Source organism: Gouania willdenowi, chromosome 6 (genome assembly GCF_900634775.1).
Source record: "Gouania willdenowi chromosome 6, fGouWil2.1, whole genome shotgun sequence".
Lineage (NCBI taxonomy): Eukaryota > Metazoa > Chordata > Actinopteri > Blenniiformes > Gobiesocidae > Gouania > Gouania willdenowi.
The window spans coordinates 64,144,476-64,165,904 of record NC_041049.1 but is presented as its reverse complement, the minus strand read 5'-3'; the positions used below and the strand labels follow the sequence as shown (position 1 = coordinate 64,165,904).

At 38.6% G+C, this 21,429-nt stretch overlaps 1 protein-coding gene across 1 annotated transcript in view; it reads left to right on the top strand.

Annotated features, from left to right (window-relative positions):
- Positions 1-1,368: 1,368 nt before the first annotated feature.
- Positions 1,369-21,429, top strand: part of LOC114465454 (protein FAM19A5-like) — a 35,554-nt gene continuing 15,493 nt past the window's right edge. The window contains exons 1-2 of the mRNA XM_028450473.1: positions 1,369-1,837; positions 14,288-14,437. Of these exons, the coding sequence (XP_028306274.1) occupies positions 1,747-1,837; positions 14,288-14,437 (241 nt within the window). The 5' untranslated portion in view covers positions 1,369-1,746. The remainder of the gene's footprint in view (positions 1,838-14,287; positions 14,438-21,429) is intronic.

The window sequence follows — 21,429 nt, the reverse complement described above, 5'->3', positions numbered from 1 at the left end:
CCTGACCATACCTCAGACATTACGCTGTCATTATTACGACATAACACCTGTCATTAGCATTCATAAAGTGTCATGAAGGCTGTCATTAAGTGTCGTTCATGACCCCTACCTAACCCCACTTGATCCCTCCACCTAACTCTGCCAACATAGCTCCAAATGTGTCATAATTTAGCAAACAAAACTTAATGACAATGTTCATGACACCTTATTCATGCTAATGACAGCGTAATGTCAGCCTTATGCATAAAAGTTAACGATAGGTACACTATAATAATTTGTTTTAACATTTTAAAATCCTAACATTTTTGTTAAACTCTTTGCAATAATATGTACTGTCGCAGTTAGAACGCGTGCACAGAAGGCAAAGTGACTAAACAGACGGTCATTAAAGGTGCAGTCCGCAACTCTCAGATCCCTCTCTCCCCCTCCCTCCCCGCTGCTCTCTTGCCCTGCCACCAAACTTTCCAAAGTCCCTCCCTCAGAGGAGCGAACAAGCTAACGTTAGTCCGACAGCAACATCACAGTAATGATATTACTGCAGCGCGTATGTGCACATACCATTCTAGCAGCAGCAGCAACACGGTGTCACATAAGCACCCAAACGGAGGCTGCTGCACAAACACGAACAACACATGCACTACAGAGTTCTAGTGTAACAATTACAAATCAAACATAATGTAAATCAAGCAGCAGTAATTACCTTTCAAGCAGAAAAATCACCAATTCCATCTTCTACTCCTCTAGACCATACACTGTATCGGGAAAGGGGCGGGGCCTGTGAGCAACTCTAATTAGTTCTTTTTGCTCGGTCGTGGTGCATTCTGGCAATCTGCCAAAGGCTGCAGGAGCAGCAGGAGGGGCTCAATGAGTCTGTTTTTTTTTTTAACAAACTACTAGTTTGATGTAAAGCTGTCCTTTAGCAAACATGACAAAAAGTAATGAGAGTTGCAGACTGCACCTTTAAGGTAAACATCCACCTAAAATAAACATGAATATTTCCGCTGTGACTTATTTCTGATTATAAAAAGAAAGTGTCTATTTGTACGGTTGCCATACGGACAATCCCCGATGTTTACAGAAGTACAAGTCCGTAGTATTTTTGGGTTAGGGTTAGTTTTAGTCACGTGACCGAAACTGGTTTGTCGGTATATTGATGGCAACTGTACTGATAGCCACTGCCTTATAACAATTTAAAAGAAAGTCAAGAAACAAAAACTAGGCTACTTCCCAAACCGAATGGTAATAGAACTCCAAAACTCCCAGCATGCAGTGTCTGTGTGTGTGTGTGTGTATGTGTGTGTGTGTGTGCGTGTGTGTGTGTGTGTGTGTGAGAGAGAGAGAGAGAGAGAGAGAGAGAGAGATGGATCAGTGTGTTCTCAGCACTACATCAGTCTGTTTCTCCTCCTCTCCGGTCCTCACCACCGACCAGGACGCAGAGCAGACCCAGGGACGCGTGGACTATGTCCCCCACAGCAGCTCCATCCGGTCCCGCTGTGAGGACGCACGCTCCCGGTGGATGGTGCGCGCACTAAGCCGAACTTGGAGACGTTTGGTGGAGACCCCTGACCCGCTGTCACTGTGGATTTGACCCCTGAGTCCAATCACTGGTTCCTGGAGATGCCCCCCGTCCCCGTGCTCCGTCCTCCTGTGGGTTGGACTGGGATGGATGCGCCGTGAGGACGGATCAGAAACAGTGTGGACGTTTTTAGGAGAACGCTCCTCCACCTCCTCCACCTTCCCCTCCTCATGCAGCTTCCCCGGCTGGCCTGGACTCTGACAGCCGCGGCGGGCTGCGTCCTGCTGCTCCTGCTGCTCCACGGCCAGCTCCTCAGAGAAGGTATGGCTCCGGGCTCCGGGCTCCGGGCTGGCGTGTGCGCGTGTTTGCATGTATGCGTATGTACTTATCTTTGAATGATGATGATGATGATAAATATATATATTTTCCAAGTCATATCTTTTAGTGCGCAAACATGGAGCTGAAAGTGCGCGCAAACTAGGTGCGCACTTTGCGCACGAGTTGTCCTGCACCGGATCTGCGCGTGCCCACTGCACACACACGCGCACAGAAATTTGAATAGAATTCAATGGAAGATTCGCTTAATGAATTAACTCAAGGCTCAATCTGCGCCAAACATAGTTATCACACTTTGTACATTTGTGAGTTAAAGTCAATAGTTTACAGCGTTCAATTTCTTCACTTAAATTAATTTACTAAAACCATGACAAAGATGTTATTAAGTCAGTGATGATGTGGCTTTTTAATTATTTTCCCAGAAAATCTTAAAAGGGGAAACTTTTTAATCCCTTTTTCTTTGGCCATTTTGTAACTTTCTTTGTCCCATTTTTGCCCCATTCACAAATTTTTTTTACACTTTTTAGTTTTTTTCAGATGTTAGCTTCCTTTTGCCCATAAATATGAATCTTTCCTAATTTTTCTCCATTTTTGTAAGTTCTTAACACTTTTATCAAATGTTTGTCCTTTCTACATTTTTTTGGCACTTTTCATCTGAATAAGCTATACCGTTTGCTGAATAAATAACACTTGTTTCCCTTTTTCCCTATTTTCTTTTCACTATTGTTTGGCACATTTTGCTCTTTTATGATAGATCACCTTTACATACCACCTGTTTCCTCTTTTTTGGGAATTTCTTTTTGTCACTCTCGCCTGCTTTTGGCCCATTTTAGTCACTTTTCATTCTTTTCTTGCCATGTTTTTTCCACTTTTGGACTATTTTTTGCCACCTGTTACTAATTATTTATTTTTTTGTCTTTTTACTTATACTTTCCTCATCACTGTTAACGCTGTTTACCTTCTCGGAACTGCAGCTTCATCAAACGGCTGGCTGTGATTGGCTTGATCACCATTCAATCAATCTAACTCAACCAATACGTTTTCAACAATGAATCCCTCTGTAAAAAGTGAGGGGGATGAATTTTTGTTTTTATTAAAGTGCTGGTGTCGCATCCTCCACATCCCCCACGGGTGAGACGCACCTGCATTCAGAAGATTATTTAAAAAAAAAAAAACTTTGATGTGATGACATCATGAAGATTAAAACTTTAAAAGCAGAATAATCATCCTTTTTCCAACTCACGTGATCCTTTTGCAGGGTTGCCTGATTATCTCTAACTGTCATCGGGCACTATGGGGGGGTACACAGACAAACACTCACACTTTAATTCACTACAGGCCATACTCCACAGGGAAAACACCCTATAGTGTCCACCTTATGCAGGGCTTGAACGCTGGACCTTCTTGCTATGAGGGGAATGTGCTAACCACTATCTCACTGTGTGCCTCAGTCATCCAAGAGAGGAAAAACCTGAAGACGAAACAAGTGCATACAGTGAAAATAATCATTGCAGAATGTTACAAAAATAAATTCATAATTAGATAATTATAATAGTATTATAACAGCACCTGAAGGATTTGGATTGTTCTGGCTAGAATGAATAACCAGCAAACTGACCAGTTATCTGACCAGACATGCAAATAAAGTAAATTGTGATTATATTAATCATATTATTATATAAAAAACATTTCAATCAATCAATCAATGTTTATTTATAAAGTGTTTTTACATAGTTTAAAATGTTTTTGATGCTGCTTTGATTCATTTCAGTTGATTATTATTAAAAATTCGACAGCTCACAGTAAGAATGATAAAATAAATCTAAACTAAATACTTGTTGCATGTTGAGTCAATATAAAGTCAGAGTTGAGATGCTTGGAACAGCTGATTCTCTTTGAATTTTGCAGATTCTCACTGTCCAGGTGCACAAAGCCCTGATCTGAGTTTAGTAGTTTAGTAGTATTCATTTTCCAGTTAAATGATGAGTTTGTGCTTGGGTTAGTCATTTATTTACATTTTATATTCTTATACCATTTGAAATGTGGTTTCTGTTATTTTGTCTTTGCCTATATATTTAATAGATCTTGTTTGTTCTGGCCTTGTAGTGTAAAGACTCCATTTTACATTTTTCCTTGCATTCTGTTAGTTCCTTTTTTTGATCTTTATTTGGATTTTGTCTGTGTGTTAGTGTTAGATCAGAAGTTCATCCTGTCTCCACTCAGGTGTTTCTGATTTCCTCAATACCTTCCCTGCATATTTAAGGTGTGGTTGAACACTGAGTGAGTGCTGCTGCATTTTCCTGTGCCTTTTAGTTGATTTCTTTGAGTTAATTTGGTTCATACTTTACAGTGACTACGTTTGTCTCTTGATTTTGTTACATCTTACTAGATTTAGAGTGGTACTTTGTTGGAATTGTTGAGCTCGTACTTATGGAGTTAAACCTTTAAATCTCATCACTTGAAGTGGAACACCTGAGTGGAGAGAAGAGGGAGGGAGTCACATACTAGCTGGGTTTCCATTACAGATTTTTGCAAAATAAAAGCCATATTTGTAAATGTAAAATCAAAATCTCATCCTTCGCTGCAGAAAGACGAACCTCCTTATAGCACTCTCTATTCCTTTGTTGTTTCACTGCTAATGTGGCACTAATAATTTTTAAGTATAACGCTAAGAAATGTCCAGGTCTCCTCTTCTGTTTACACGTACCGCGCCATGTTTTCTCTGAGAGCAGTGATCATGTGATCATGTGTATTTGTAGAAAAAGTCTTTCCATAGCCCTTTTGCGACACATTTCAATATTGAAACGTCAGAAATTCTTTATGGAAGTGTAAAAACCTTTTAGCTAGTTTTTTTGAGTGTTTTGTCGAAATTCAGATGTTTCCATTACCAATTTTTATTGCGCTATTTAAATTTTGTGCATTTCCAGGGGTAATAGAAACACAGCTACTGACAGGAATCCAGGAAACATGAAAACTAAACACAACAACAATTCAATTCAATTCAATTCCACTTTATTCATATAGTGCAAATTACAACAAAAGTCATCTCATAGCGCTATCAAAATATAAAATTCATAATAACAAGGAAAAAACCCAACAAATCCACATGAACCAGCATCAGCGACAGTGGGAAGAAACAACTCCCTTTTAACAGAAAGAAATCTCCAGCAGAACCAGATTCAGAGGTGGCAGCCATCTGTCTCGACTGGTTGGGGTTAGCGGACAGAAGGACCAACAGAACGAACAGGATAGAGAGATAGAACATCAGAGTGTCCCAGACCAGACTAGTTCAGCCTTAAACCACAGATCAGGAACTGCCAGCTCCAGCTTCAAGACACCTGAGACAGAAAAGAGAGAGAAGGGCGGGGAGAAGGCACTGACTGCAGAAAAACATGATACAGTATTATCAGGTCTGCCTGCATAGTTTTAAGCTTTGTTCCTATAGTGGTTAGGTTAACGCTTGTTAGAAAGGCAACGAATCTCTTCCCGTAGATTGGTAAACTAGCTATAACCCCCCAACCTCAGATCATCACAGTCTAGACTAGAATTTAAAGATTAACCCTTGTCGTCTCTGACAGAAACACAAATGTACAAAACAAAATAAAACCTCGTGCTCTGTGACAGACCACAGAACAAAGTGTGTAGCTATTGCTTGGGCCCTGTCCTCCTGCTATGCAGATGTTTGGGATAATCAACCCTGCTGCAGAAAAAGAGGAAATCATAAACTCCGGCAGCTGCTCATTGAAATTCATCAGAGCTCAAAAAGACTCAGCTGAGCAGGTGCGGCTCGACACCAGTGATGCTGCAGAGGCTCCTATTGAGGTCTGTCGCTTCACATCACAACCAAACGTCACAAAAAGTGGGTCAACATTATTCTTTAACGCAGTGGTTCCCAATGTTTTTTTGTCCTGTGAACCCCCTTTGCATTTTTGTCAAAACATGTGTACCCCCTCTTCATATCATAAGTACTGTCTCCATAACTTCATATGCTTTTTCATTTGTGGAACAGCGGGCTCTCCTAAACCCCTAAATGTGACTAAAACATTGGTTCCCTGAGGCTTAATAAACTAATTAAAAACAATGACTGTAACTTAAAGTGGAATTTATGAAAAATAAAAAAATAGTATTCACTTTTATGTGATTTCTCCAATATTTACTAAATATGGTCTTATTGTCAGAAGTCATAAATTCATCCTGTTTCAATAAAGTACAAGAAAATGTAGTATTTTATTGAGCAATAGTACTTTTATTTTGCAGTGAATTTGTCCAAAAAATAGGATAAAAAGGCACTAAGTACATTTCCCAATTATTTTTAAATGAATTATTAAATCTTTCCGAGTACCCCCTGCAATGTGCTTATGTACTCCCAGCTGTACATGTACCCCTGTTTGGGAACCACTTTATCACTGAAACCTGACAGCTTTGATTGTTGTATATATCTGTATTATATATGTATTACATACATTTGTATGTTTGTATTATTATTATATTATTATTATTATGTATCTTTTTTTTTTCTACTGTAATGTGTGCACTTGTATTTAATCCTTATTTAATGAACAGTATTTTACTTAATTATGTCTTTCTTTCTTTCTTTCTTTCTTTCTTTCTTTCTTTCTTTCTTTAGTCTTCATTCTTTTTTTTGGTAATATTTCTTGAACCTCTGTAACGGAAGTAATTTCCTCCTGGGATAAATAAAGTATTTCTGATTCTGATTATTTAAAGAAGAGGACAAATTAATTAAAGAAGCTTTTGTCTGCTAATCAATCGTCTCTTTTCTTCCTCCCTGTTTACACACTTTTCCTTTTTCTTTCCACCTGCACATGAAGCTCATTTAGACCCAGGAAACAAGCCTATTATGCAGCAGACAGTGTTCTGCCTGCGGCATTCAAAGCTTACCTAACTAGTCTTAAGAGTCCAAATTAATTCTCATTGCTGCGATAAATGAAGCATGTAGTTATGGGAACTATGAGCACACGTGTGAGTGAAAAGGAAGCCCACAGACTAAACACACAGGGACAGACATTAGGGGAGCAACAGAGCTGCAGAGGGTGTAATTGGTTGAAAAAAAAGCAATTGGTTAAGAATGATTGTATCTGGGAGACAAAGATTCAGCGATGTGCATTAGGTGCAAGAAAAGAAGTCGACTTGCAGAGACCAGGAGAAAAAAAATGTGGATCAGGAAAAGTGAGCAAAGGCAGAGGGATGAATGATCTATATGTGTTTTTTAATTCCTTGTATTCAGAGTACTCACGTTACTCACGTTACTGTAATTGAGTTGCTTTTATGCAGTACTTGCAGTACTTGAGTATATTTTTAACTACTTAAGTACGTTTTAGAATAAGTAAAGTAATTCATTACATTTCTACACCCAACCATTACTGAGTAAATTATTATTTTTGTTTTAAAATGATGAACGGATATTGTGAAACTACGAAAAATGAAATAACCAGACAGCATTCAAATGCATCACATTATAGCCGACCAATCCAATTAACGTAATAAACTGAATGAAGGTTATTTTTTTTTGTTTTAGAGTTATTAAATGTAGCTATACTTAGGGCCTGATAATTTTATTATTTTTAATTGAATTCATTGGTGTGATTTTATTTAGAAAAATTATTTGACATTTTGAAAAACCTTGTATTTTATACAGTTGCCTTTGTGGAAAATAAATTAAGTTCCAATTGTAACGTTTATACATGAGATGTTTACTGTAGTCAAGGGAACTGTGGCAAGATTTATTACCAAAAATAAACGTGGGGAGTGAAAGTGACTAGTAACTATTTAATTGAGCTACTTTTTACTTGTACTTGAGTATGATATATCAGTACTCTTTTTTATATTCTGTACTTGTATTATAAAATCTCAGGGATCCTCCAAACAAGGTCAGCATTTATGGTTTTTTTTTTTTGGTTTCTTTTTGACAAGCGAGTGGAGGCAGACATGGTAACAGGTAGCAAAAAATAGCTCAAAAGTGGCAAAAAGGTGGTAAGAAAAGAAAACAGGCCAAAAACAGTCAAGAGTGGCCAAAAAATGGGCAAAAAAAGAGGAACCAGGTGGTACGTAATGGCAAAGGGTAGCTTAAATGGGCAAAATGTGGCAAACAATAGTGAAAAATGGCAAAAATAGTCAAAATGTAGGGAAAAAATTAAACAAGTGGTATTTATTGGGCAAAAGTTAGCTTATTTGAATGAAAAGTGGCCATATTTTTTTTAAGAAAAGACAACGTTTGGATAAAAGTGTCAAAAAGAACTTGCAAATAGGAAAAAAGGGATATTTATTGGCAAAGAGTGGCTAAAGTCTGAAAAAGTGTCAGAACTTTTTGAAAATGGGACAAAGGAAATTGCAAAATGGCCAAAGGAAATAGGTAAAATGGGGTTAAAAAGTTTTTAAGGTTTTCTGGGGGATTAATAATTCAAATTAAGACAAAGAGCCACATGTTGATTATCACTGACTTAACAACAGCTTCTACATGGTGTCTGCTGATAATGTAGTGGACTGGTCTGGACACAAAATGCCAGGGCTGAATTTTGGTCCCAGTCCACCCCTGCTGTCCCCTTAATTGTTGGGGTGCTTGAAAATGAATGTGCTGGTGCAAACATGTGGTTTATTTCCAACAGTCTCCAAAGGTTGGTGTAGTGTAATGAATCTGGGAAAGGAGCCAGCAGGCGTGTTGGGTCAGTGGTGTCCACCTGCATTCTGGCTGTGAGGCACCTTTGCTTCGTTGCCATATGCTAAGTGATGCTTAGCCTCTTTGACTGACTGTGTGCTGATAGACCTCCGTGTTGCACATCAACTGCTCTGTCACATTTGTGTGTGGATCTCCCTGGAGCCTTTGACTCAGTGCTGGCAGATGTTGCTGCAGACTGTTATAATATACTGATGTATACAGCGTGCAGTCAATGCACTTACATTTGTTTACATAACCTCAATGAAAATATACTGTGACATTTGATTCATTGCACACTTTGTACCAGGTTCTTAGTTGTGCACAGTATGCTGTTTTTTGGGTTATTGGAGCCACTTTTTTACATTTCTTTTTGATTTATTCATTTATTTTCATGGTTTTGCTCTTTGCCTTTCCAGCTGGAATGACAAATGTGAACAAATAAAGGTATATCTCTACAAGAAAATAAAAGAAAATGTGAAGAAGAAAATTACATCTTATCTTAAATATGCTGTTGAGCGAGCATATATTATCTTTTTACATCTTATCGTATCTGGACTTAGCTTAGCTTAGCTTACCTTGTCTTAACTGCTTATTTAGTCTTCTCTTATCTTTTCCTATCTTAGTGTTCTCCAAACCTACAATGCCATGTTGTTTTAGGGTGCGTTCACACCAACGGATCCTCGAGCGATTAAAACGCTCCAGATACTGTTTGGAGCAGACCAGAAGTTGTGCTCTGAATGCAAACCGAGCCAAACCAAGGCTCTGGGTATACCGCCTGTCGTGGGTATACCACCCAGGGCTGGTATACCGGGTCATACCGAATACCAATATATATTTTTGTTGAATTTTTAATATACCGCCGTACCGGTGTATTTGATTACACAATTTTCCGAATGCTACGCTGCGCCGCTTTTCAGACCGGACCCTTTTCAACGTTGCACTCCTAAATATGGTCAATTTCGGGCTGTGTCAGGGACTAAAGTGTGAATGCACCCTTAATGGTGGAAGTTTTCGACATTTAAACTACAACGTTAATATTGACTTCCATTTAGCCAGACGTGTTTTTAGTCCTTAAAACACAGTAAACCATCATGCCTGGCAAACATTGGGCCATTAAGGGCTTTACTCACGGTATTTATGCACACTGGAAGAGGAAACCGTAGAAGATCTACACGAGCTAGCTGTGTAGAGTTGAGTCGGGCTTATAAAGCATTGTATAAATTAGATACTGGGCAATTCATATACCGGTACATACAGGAGATATAAGCAACCTTTCAGGCTGTTTAAAACCAGCAAGTTTTTGGTTTCCTTTTTAGCAGCTGACAGTAACATCTGCTTTGGTTTGAAGGACTTTTGGTCTCCGGCCGTACATCAAAGTGCTACAAGTTCATCCTTTTGCTTGCCAGCAAATATCAATCATTCTTCTTTGTAAAATGATTTCCACTGCGGTACTTTCCAGTGCTTCAAATCATCAATATTCCAAAAAAATCACTGTTCTCTGCCATTGTTACAAGCCAGGGGTTTGTTGTTGTTTATCCCACAATGCACCTGAGAAGTCAGAAATGTGTTTTAAAATGTTTTTTTTTTACTTCTTGTTGTTAAATCCTTTACTTTTGAGGCGGTGCTTTGTTGTTGGGTCAATTCAGCAAATGATTTCATCGTTTCAATGAAACAATGGAAAGAAATGAGCAAATATCGACCTGTGGATTGTTTTAATTGATCAGTTTGACCTTGACTCATGTTGCCATGAAAGTATGTGTTAATTTTCTATTGATGTCAGCTGAGACGTGCGTGTGTGTGTGTGTGTGTGTGTGTCCTGCAGCATAACACAGTCTCATTAACCCTCATCAGACACTCAGTAAACGGCCGCTGCATCGCATCAAAACCAATTTCAGCCTCATCATTATTCCTTGTTTTTCACTCTCTGGCTAAACACTGTGGCTTTTCAATTTGGAAGGAAATATTTAGAAAAAAAGTGTTGATTATAAAGGTTCATTAGAAGAATGTCAATGTGTCTTTTTATTAACCAGAACTGGATAACAAGCAGTAAAAGTAAGGAGCCCACATATTTTATAGTTGCTCTAGTGTCAAGAAAAGTGAACTAGATCTGACTCTTAAAAACAAGTCTTCATAATATGCTAAAAATGTAGATTTCTGTGATTTTTATTCCAAATGGAAACACAAAAACTCGGGATGTCCCGATACAACTTTGTCACTTCTGATAAGATACCGATATTTCAGCCTTGCGTGTTGGCCGATACCAATATCGAACTGATACGATATCAGCACAAATCATACATACTTTTATTACTTTTTTTGTAGTGTGGAATCAATTGATGTTCCTCAAACAGAGAACAATAGTCAACAATTCAAGTTCACTTCAGTTATTTTTTACTGTCAGTATATGGTGGGGACAACTGAGAGCGAGGACAAAAACAACAAAAACTTATCGGAGCGCTTATATCGGAGATTTTAGATGCGTTCCGATAAAATCCGATATTCGTTTTGATTCTCTACATTTTTCTCTTTTCAACATTTCGACAAAAGTCTGACATTTCAGGTAACTGTAAAAAATCAAATAGAAACTGTAGAAGCTAACACATTGAATATAAATACTGGAAAAAAGTTTATTTTAAAGGTCCCGTATCGTGCTATTTTTCACCCATCTCCATTTGTTCTAACAACCCCAAAAACATAGTATTTGAGGTTTATTTTCCCAAACTTGCCTGTTTTCTAGAGTTTTAGCCTCTGAAAAGTCACTATCTGAGCAACTCTACAAACAGGCTGATTTGCGGCCTACTTCTGCGTATTCATGAGTGGGCGTGTCTATAGACGGGACACTGACTTCCCTGCATGTCGCTCTGTTACGAGGGGGATCAGTAATCCCCAAAGCAAATTTATTCTTGCTATCCACACACAGTTGTGATTGTTTTCTGCCAAAAAAACTGCACATTACAGTATAACACATGATTATTTAAGCTGCTATTGAGTGTGAGTCCGTCTCCCCTCCCCGCACGACGACGTAGGGCCTGCTCTCCTCCCACCCACTCCGTAGCCGAGCTCATGCAACCTTCGATGGGCACCTGCGATAAACTGTGGAAGCACTGCGCGAGGGACGCTGAAATGCTCACCTTCGTGGGCGTGTCTGTTTACATGTCAATCACGGCAGAGAGCTTCCTGGAGGCGCGGCTTGTCCAGCTCAGTGCCGCGTCAAATTTGTCATTAAAGGGTGAACGCGTCATCAAATTGGAGCGAGGTGTTTGGGCTCGCCCTTCAGTAAGAAGGAGCAAATCCAGTCAATCAATGAAAAAAAGACTTTGGGCATGTGTATGAAGCCTAAATAGCACTTTTATGATGTTGAATTTCAATTTTCTCCATTCATGACCCGTTTAATTTTTGTTTCATCCGCTTTCCCTAATTAAGCGTCATTATTGGCTTTTAAACTCCCCAAAATGATGCCCAACATGCTTTATTGGATTAATAACGTCACAATGAAATGCTTGATAGATATTCATCCACCTGCTTTACGGTGAAAAATGTCTCTGAAATGTGTGATATTGTTCCAAAACATGTAGGCACAGGTTTTGGTTGCATTATATAGCTAAATTTACTTTCTTTGTTACGTATTCAACCACCCTTTTACATGGAAAATAACGTATCAGGGTATTTTCATGTCATGTTATGCTAACTATCTACTCAATACTCAATATACCTCTCTATTCACAATTCTCTCAATTCAACCTACTCACTACAGATTGTAGAGTCAACAGGTGCTAGTGTTATTAGGAGGGGGCGGGGCTAACAGTGCTGATTTGTGACGTAAGAAGCCACCAACACGTCACAGACCACATTCTCAGCCAATAGCAAAATTCAATTGTAACAGAAGGTTTCAACCCATAGAGGGCAGTCACTCTGACATTTTACAACAAAATACACCAAATTGAAATACTTTGACCAAAATGTCAAGAGTTGGACAAGAATCATTCAACAGCACCACTTCACATGCAAATACATTTGTTTCCAGTTATTCTTTAAACCAGAGATGGGCAAGTTTTATCACAGCGGGGCCATAAAAATGTGACTGTCAGATCCGAGGCTCAAGTTATGAAGATTCATGTCAGCATTTAATATAATGACCAATCTGAACATTTATAAAAGAAAACAAAGCCTTTGTGTGTTTTTGTTGTCATTTTGTATATTTTATTGTTATTGTGACCATCATGTGTTTTTGGAGTCATTTTGTGTACTTTTGTTGTTGTGTTGTGTGTTTTGGAAGTCGGGTTGTGTATATTTTTTGTCATTTGCGTTTTTTGAAGTCATTTTATGTATTTTGTTGTGGTTTTGTATGCTTTTTTTCTCATTTTGTGTGGTTTTAGAATACATTTGTGTTGTAGGAGACATTTTTGTGTATTTTGTATTAATGCTTTTTCAGTTACTTTTCAGTATTTTTGCGGTCGTAAATATTGGGTATTTTTCTGTCATTTTGTGTGTGTTTTTTAGTCTTTTTTGCATTTACTTTTGGGGGCTACACAAAATTAGACAGAGGGCCGCATGTGGCCCCCGGGCCGACAATTGCCCATGTTTGCTTTAAACTATGGTAGCTTATAACTGCCAATGTACAGTAGATAACAGTCAGAGAGTTTAATTTTTCCTCAAAAATAGTTTCTGTTTCCCTCAGTTGACGTTATACGATGAATCCGACGAGAGGTATTTATTAAAGACAAGGTTTAAAAACCAGCTGTAACAACAGAAAAGTAATGTTTTCTGTATATCACCCTGCTTATGTAATCGTCCTGGAGGAGCAGAGACATTCATTATTCCTTGAGTGATAACTCTCTTCCCTCCCAGACAGCAGTGACAGCTCTGAGCTGATAGAAACAACAGCTCCGCATCTTCACTCGTGTTTCACAAAGGATGAGCTGACAGCTGGCGCCACGCTCCATACATCAAAACCTCGCGGCTCCCGGGCCCTGTTGCAGCTTTCTCGTCATGTTTCAGGCTGACAGCTGAGTCTCTCCAGCCCAACAGTCCAGGCTTTGCACAGCCACAGACACGACAGACTGCAGAGGGAGGCACAGGATGTAGAAAAGCCTCTAAGGAGGAGCCGACGGGTAAAATCACCTCTAAATGGAGTCTCTAGAAAGATGACGAAGCATTTTCAAGGAAAACTACACAATGAAAAGATCAAAACACATTCTATCCTCAGTATTTTGTTCCTTTTTAGAAAGGAAAAGCAGACATGTGGAGGAGCAGGTGTCAATGATGGTAACAGTCGTTGTTTTAACTAAAACGTGTCCTAAATGCAGGGGTTAACTGGGACAAAAATTCAGCCCTGGCATTTTGCTTCGAGACCAGTCCACCACATTATCATCGACATAATGTAGAAGCTGTTATTAAGTCAGTGATGCTCAACATGTGGCTTTTTATGTCTTCATTTTAATTATTATTCCCCCAGAAAAGCTAAAAAGGGGGAAACATTTTAACCCCTTTTTACTTATTTCCTTCGGCCATTTTTCAACTTCCTTTGCCCCATTTTTGCCCCATTTTTGCCCCTTTTTTCAGGCTTAAGCTACCTTTTGCCAATGAATATGAAATTTTTGAGAATTTTTTTTTGGCCACTTTTCATCCAAATAAGCTAACTTTTGCCAAATAAATACCACTTGTTTCCTTTTTCTTTACATTTTGCCTCTTTTTGTTCTCCATTTGTGCCATTTTTCTACTATTGTTTGCCACAGTGTGATGAGTACTTGTACCTCCCTCAGGTCAGCTGGTGGCAGGAACCTGTGAGATCGTGACTCTGGACCGGGACAGCAGTCAGCCGAGGAGAAGCATCGCACGGCAGACGGCTCGCTGTGCCTGTAAGAAGGGACAGATCGCCGGGACGACGCGAGCCCAACCCGCCTGTGTTGATGGTAAGTTATGGCCTCTGTGTGATGTTACAGCTGACAAGAATAATCTGCCTTTATTGTTATATACTTATATGAAATTAGCGCCCTGCTTTCAACCCATCCCTGAGGGATGACGGTAGCAGTTAGGGTTAAGGGATTTACTCAACATCCCACAGTGATGGGCCAGGTTGGATTAGAACCGGTGACCCTTCGATTACAAACCTGCTTCCTTAAAGAGTAACTAAACCCCAAAACCTCCTGAATACAAATACTGTATATTTAGGCATGAAGTAGTCCTGTTGAGTGATCCTGGGCCAAGTCTCAACATTTCAATCAAAGTATTTCAATTTGTTGTGTTTAGTTGTAAAATGTGACTGCCCTCTATGGGTTGAAACAGGCTATTACAATTGATTTTGAAATCCATGGGGACCTTTAAAGGGACCCTCCACTCTTTTTTACAAATGTGACCTGAAACCTTTGAAATGTCCTTATTAGAAGATCTATGACTAACAATACGCATTATTTTGCACTATATTCGTTTTATTAACTTTTAAAAATGAGACTAGTTTACCCTGTGCGTCGCCATGTTGAAATGATGTCATTGATGACGCAAATCGCCCCTTTCAGTTCATTGAGTTCTATAAGAGGTGAGGCATTCAGGATCATTTAGCAGCTTTTTCAGTCAAAATAACTTGTGCTGCTTTGGGTTGCTCTAAAAATCAGTAAAAGTGGAAAAAATTTGACGTAAACCTCTTTTGTTTACCAAAATTTGATAAACAAAATCCGTGACCCGAAAAAATCTGTGACCGTAGGGGCGACAGTTCCAACTCTGTTGTTTAGTAGACGACATGAAGAAGAGAAGAAGAGCAAAAAATCCAGACATAAACCATTAAACCAAACCTTCAACCATTTCTGACAAGAACACTGGTTCTTTGCAGCAGACAGATTCTACTTGGGTCGGCATTAATGAGCAGCAGTTGATGCTGGTTGTGTGTATTTACATTCATGGAGCTCTTCTTCTCTTCTTCATACCGTCTACTAAACAGCAGAGTTGGAACTGTCGCCCCTACGGTCACAGATTTTTTCGGGGCTTGAATTTTGTTTATCAAATTTGGGAAACAAAAGAGGTTTACGTTGACTTTTTATAATTTTTACTGATTTTTAGAGCAACCCAAAGCAGCACAATTTGTTATTTTGACTGAAAAAGCTGCTAAATGATCCTGAATGCCTAACCTCCTATAGAACTCAATGGACTAAAGGGGAGATTCGCATCACCAATGATGTCATTTCAACATGGCGGCGCACAGACTCACAAACAGTAAGCTAATCCCATTTTTAAAAGTTAATAAAACAAATATGGTGCAAAATAATGTGTTTTGTTAGGCATAGATCTTCTAATAAGGACATTTCAAAGGTTTTAGGCCACATTTGTAAAAACAGTGGAGGATCCCTTTAAGGTTTGTATTAAAGTACCCCTGACAAAAAATCAAAATATCAAACAGATACACGCTTCTTCTTCTGTGAGACTGTGGAGATGTAAACAAGGCACAGGAACACTGCAGGACCCTCTTCTTTCTCTTTTTAACATCTGGAAACGATGACAACAGCTGGAGTCGGTTGCACTGCTCTGGGATTTCTCACACTTTGGTAAATTTGGGACTTTCTCAACAGTGGTTCCCTCAGCCTCTGCAGAGCCTCGCTGCTGTTTCAGCTCAGAAGTTTAGGTTTGAAATGGTCTAAAATGTCTCCTAGTCGAGTGGTTTGTTTCTTCAGCACTGATTTCCTACTGTGAGGACCAAACCGTACAAATAGAGCAGATGTTTGCTAACTCTTCTTATCTACATTAAACCCAGTTCAGTGAACATTAGTGAGCTTGAGTTTGGAAGCTTCAGTAACTTATTTTAACTCAGAATGTCAAAATCAAAGCATTATTAAGGTTCTACCAAAAAAAGATGGAAATAAACCTTCCACTAATTCTAGATTACTAATAACACTATCATTTAAAGACCGTTGTCAGCAAAAGACACTTTAGTTTCATTTTGATGTCTTTCTCTCCAAAACCACACTACGCAAGCAGAAAACCACAATATATTAAATTCACTTGCTACAAACAGAGCCTTTGATGAAGATTTCCATACATACAGATCGGATACAGGTCACATATGGACAAAAAGATCGGATTTGGGTCGCATTTGCCTGCAGTGTGAACGTAGCATGTGTGCTCTCCATTTACGGAACTATTTTTCTTGGCGGAGCCAAATGATGGATTAAAACAAATCATAATATCTTGTCACTTATTGCTGTTAACTAAAAAATATGCATCAGCACTGGTGTGATTATCTACGACGAATCACATCAGTGCTGATATTTCAACACAACACCACTCTCTCTCATGTGATATTATGGGGGTGGGATTAAATAAGTCTTTCTTCTTCCCACTCCCTTTTGAGGAGACATATTAGTACAATTATGTGTACATGGATCTTATATATTATTCTGAACATCTCTGATTGTTTTCTTCTGTTGGAGTTTCCTGTACACAAAGGAGGTATGCTACGAAGCAAGATTACCTCTTATCGCACTAACTCCCAGGATTTAATCAGTGTTTGCTGTCCTACGGAGCTAATTCACCATGGTAACTTAGGCTGATCGACTAACCTGGTTGGCACCAGGTTTTGTTCTGGCTAGGATCTGAGCGAGTACTGAAGCCCCGCCTCCTGACCAATCAGTTCTCTTAGAAAATGACCTGCCCATTGTTAGAAGATCTGATTGGTGCAGATCTGACAGCTGCGTTTAGGAAAGAAAGATTATTAATGGATAGATGCAATCCTTTCATTTATGAAAGATATAGATTTATATCTGATGGATTGATCTACAGTCATTCGTTAATTCATATGCTAGTGAGGCTGACAGCATCAGCAGGAACATACTACAGTGAAACAATGTGCTCTCATCCCAGTGTGTGTGTGTGTGTGATAAACAGAGGTCTACCTGAATAGAAAAACGTGTGTGCTGTAATAAAGTGAAACTGATCAGAGCGCTGTCTGTTTATCATCCAATGGATTAATATCATAAATAATCTCACACTTTTACGCATTAACAGTGTCAGCAGCTTCCTGTCTGGGCTCTTTCATTCCTGGCTTTTCTGTAACAACAGGGTTGTTTTTGTTTTTGCGTTATGCAATCTTGCGTGATTTTAGTGTGACATTCTTTTGCACATCTCAAGCATAGAAATAATAGTTAACTCAAATAAACCCATTAATCATGTTTGGCTCAATTTGAGGAAGTTTAATAGCCTGTATTGACGTCTAATTAGGTATAAAAGTAAATTTATGAACAAAAAAATCATCTTGGTCATTTAAGGGAGTGTTTCTCAAATGGGGGTACGTGTACCCTTAGGGGTATGCAACGGCACTCCAGGGTGTACTTGAGGGAAAGTGTAGAAAATTACAAATGAAAGCATTAAAAATATGGGGTTCCATAATATAATTTAGTTAAAAATGATAATCATACTAAATATTACCAGCCACTCACAAAACAACAAGAAAAACACGCAAAATAAGAGAAAAATATACTGAATTGAAAAAGAACAGACAATCAACAACAAAATACACGAAATGACACCAAAAACAAACGCACAAAGAGGGAAAAATACTTACTATTACCAGCAACGCTCAAAACTACAACAAAGGTAACAAAATACACAAAAATAACAGAGAAACATACAAAATGACATAAGAAACAACCAAACACCAAAACACACATCGAGATAGAATAATTTAAATAAAACCAACAACACACAAAAATGACTAGAAAAACACAAAATAAGGGAAAGTGTAGAAAATTACAAATGAAAGCATTAAAAATATGGGGTTTTATAATGCACGCAAAATAAGAGAAAAATATACTGAATAATAAACAGAAGAAACAAACTCCAACAAAATACACAAATAACGATAAATACTGTTTAATTGACTTCCACAAATCTCAAACAAACGTTTTTAAGTTGTCATCATGGGGTATTATGTGTAGAATTTTGAGGAAAAAAGTTAATTTAATCCCTTTAAGGAATAAGGCTGTAACATGATGAAATGTGGGAAAAGCGAAGCGCTGTGAATACTTTGTGTATGCACTGTACATTTTCACTCCTTTTTTGGAACGATTGGAGCATCCCCATACAGCACAGCAAACTGCATGACAAGTTATTAATGTTTCTGACTTTGTTAGACATTTATTTTTTGAATTTATCTTGGTACATAAGTGCAAAGTAAAAAATCTAATGGCTATTTTTATATGTGTATGCACATAATAAATATGTTAAATGTAAATACGTTCCTGTGTTTTTTAATGACCCCCTTTTTTTTTTTTTTTTTTAAAGAAAATTCAAAGCAATACATACTGTATACAATACACATGAACACATTTTTTAACATTTGGCTTTAGTTAAAGCCAAATTTTAACCAATTATAAACACTAATTATAAATATGAATTTACATTAGGAAAGAAAAATATTTGTGGAACTACATAAACATATATTGTATATACACATACATATGACAGTGTACTGTATAAATATTGTCAATCAATGCAGTTATTGATGACAAATTACCGAAAATCCCAGTTATGTCACTAGGAATCAATGGATTCGAATGGCCCACCACTAACTTCCAGGAACAAATTCAGTCTTACATGAATCACGTGACGGTCAAGCATTTTGGAATTCCGTTGTCGCAACTCTCTCTCTATACGGCTCTGGTTCTCAGGTCAGATTTGTGTTGATGTGTTGGGATAAACATTGTCTCGCTTTGTAAGTAAGTACATTTGTATTTATAAAGTGCTTTTTTCGCAGATGAAAATCACAAAGTGCTGTACAGAACAGAGGAGAAATTAAAACAACAGGAACAACATCATAAAATGATAATAAAAGAAATGTTAATTTACAACAACAGGAGCAGCATCATAAAAAGGATAATAAAAGTTAAAAAATCAATTTAACCAAAAGCTTTTCTGAAAAGCAAAGCTTCAGTCAAGCTCCTGGAGGAACTAGTGAAGGTCATTCCACAGCCTGGAACGCCAGGTCACCCCGGGTTTTAAAATAAGTTTTAGGGATTTTTAGGAGACCGAAGGGTGCACCCTGAAGTGTAGGAAGTGTAGGGGCACAACAAGTCAGTGATATACTGAGGGGCCTGGCCATGCAACGCAAGGAAAGTCAGGACTAAAATTTGAAACTCCATGCGAAATTTGACCAGAAGCCAATGAAGACGGGATAGAATGGATGTAATGTGGGCTGTTCTGGGAGCACCAGTCAAAAGCCTGGCAGCAGCGTTCTGTACGATGTGATGTCTGTCAGAATTACAATAATCAGTGTGAGACGATATAAACGCGTGGATGATCATTTTAAGATCTGATTTTGACCAGAAATTCCTCACTTTAGAGGTATTTCTCATGTGATTAAACCAGTTTTTAGTCAGTTGACGACAGTGACCCTCCAATGACATTGACTGATCAAACACAACCCCAAGATTTCTGAGGCTGGTTTTCACAGATGAGCCCAGATCACCAAAGGATTTCTTAATCAGGGGGATCTTTTCATCGGTGGCGATGATCAGAGTTTCCATTTTGTTGGAATTTATCTGAAGGTAATTCGATGACAACCAGTTTTTGATGGAAGATACACATTGTACTAAGCAGCAGGTTGGTGCGTGTGCTGTGAACGTGCTCCGCTGCTGTTGAAGGATATTTGTGCGGCGCTGCTGATCAGTGCGACCTGCTGGAGGAGCTCTGGGACTCATCAGCAGCTTCCTGTTTTCCACGGAGAATCAACCTAAAACAGTGGATCTGTTTGTATGTTTACAGAAAAGGTGTTATTGTGTGGTGCTTCTGCTGTGATATGAAGCATTCTGTTCCAAACTAGTAAAGTTAGAGGTGACTTTGAGTCTTCAGCATAGATACGACACAGCTCTGTGGCCATGACCTTTTATTCTGCCCTGGGCTTTTGTTTCTCAGACTTACTGGCGCACTCGCTTTTTTGTTTGCTGCTCTGTTGCTGCTGAAATGCTGGCGCTCTGCTATGACAAGCTGTATGAGCAGGATCAGACTTATCTGTCCTCATCCACATCAGTTCAAGAGCAAAGTAAGAGATCGACGTAACAGCGGGATGTCAATGTATTCAGGGATCAGGAATGTAAGACCAAAAAGGGACACTACAGTCTATCCTAACGCCCATATGCCTCCAAGAATAATAATATAAAATGTAGCGCTGAGGATTTTCCATTTGAAATGTTTACTCCCTTCAGGTACTCATTAAAACGAAACTTTGCAGGATGTGTGAGAGGGAAATAAGGAGAGAATATTAGAGTTTTCATGAATTTTTTTGTGTGTGCAGCTGAGACAGAAGTTTAAAGTTACTAATGCTTGGCACAAAGGCAGACCACGAACATAAACTCAGAGGTTAAATAAATCAAAGCCTTTGATTACTGGTAATAGGAATGTTGATAAAGTCAATAGCTGGGTTTCCATTACAGATTTTCACAAAATAAAAGCGATATTTCTAAATTTCGACAAAGTATAATTGCGCTTTGAATGTGTTTCCATTGAACATTGTTTTGTAGCCTCGTAACTCCTGTGAAATCTCATCCCGTGAGACTTTGCTGCAGGAAGATGGACGCTCCAAACCTCCTTATAACACTCTGTATTCCTTTGTTGTTTCACGTCTAATGTGGCACTAATAATTTTAGTCTAAGCCTAATGCTAAGAAATGTTGTGGTCTCCTCTTCTGTTTACACGTACCACGCCATGTTTTCTCCGAGGGAAGTGGTCATGTGACCAGGTATTTGCTTAAAATGTTTTTCTATGACGCTTTTGCGACACATTTCAATGTTGAAATGTCTGAAATTCCTCCTCATGAAAGCGTCAAAACTTTTTTTCGAAATTCAGGTATTTCCATTACCAGTTTTTATTGCGTTCTTTAGATTTTGCGCATTTCCAAAGGTAATGGAAACCCAGCTAATGATAG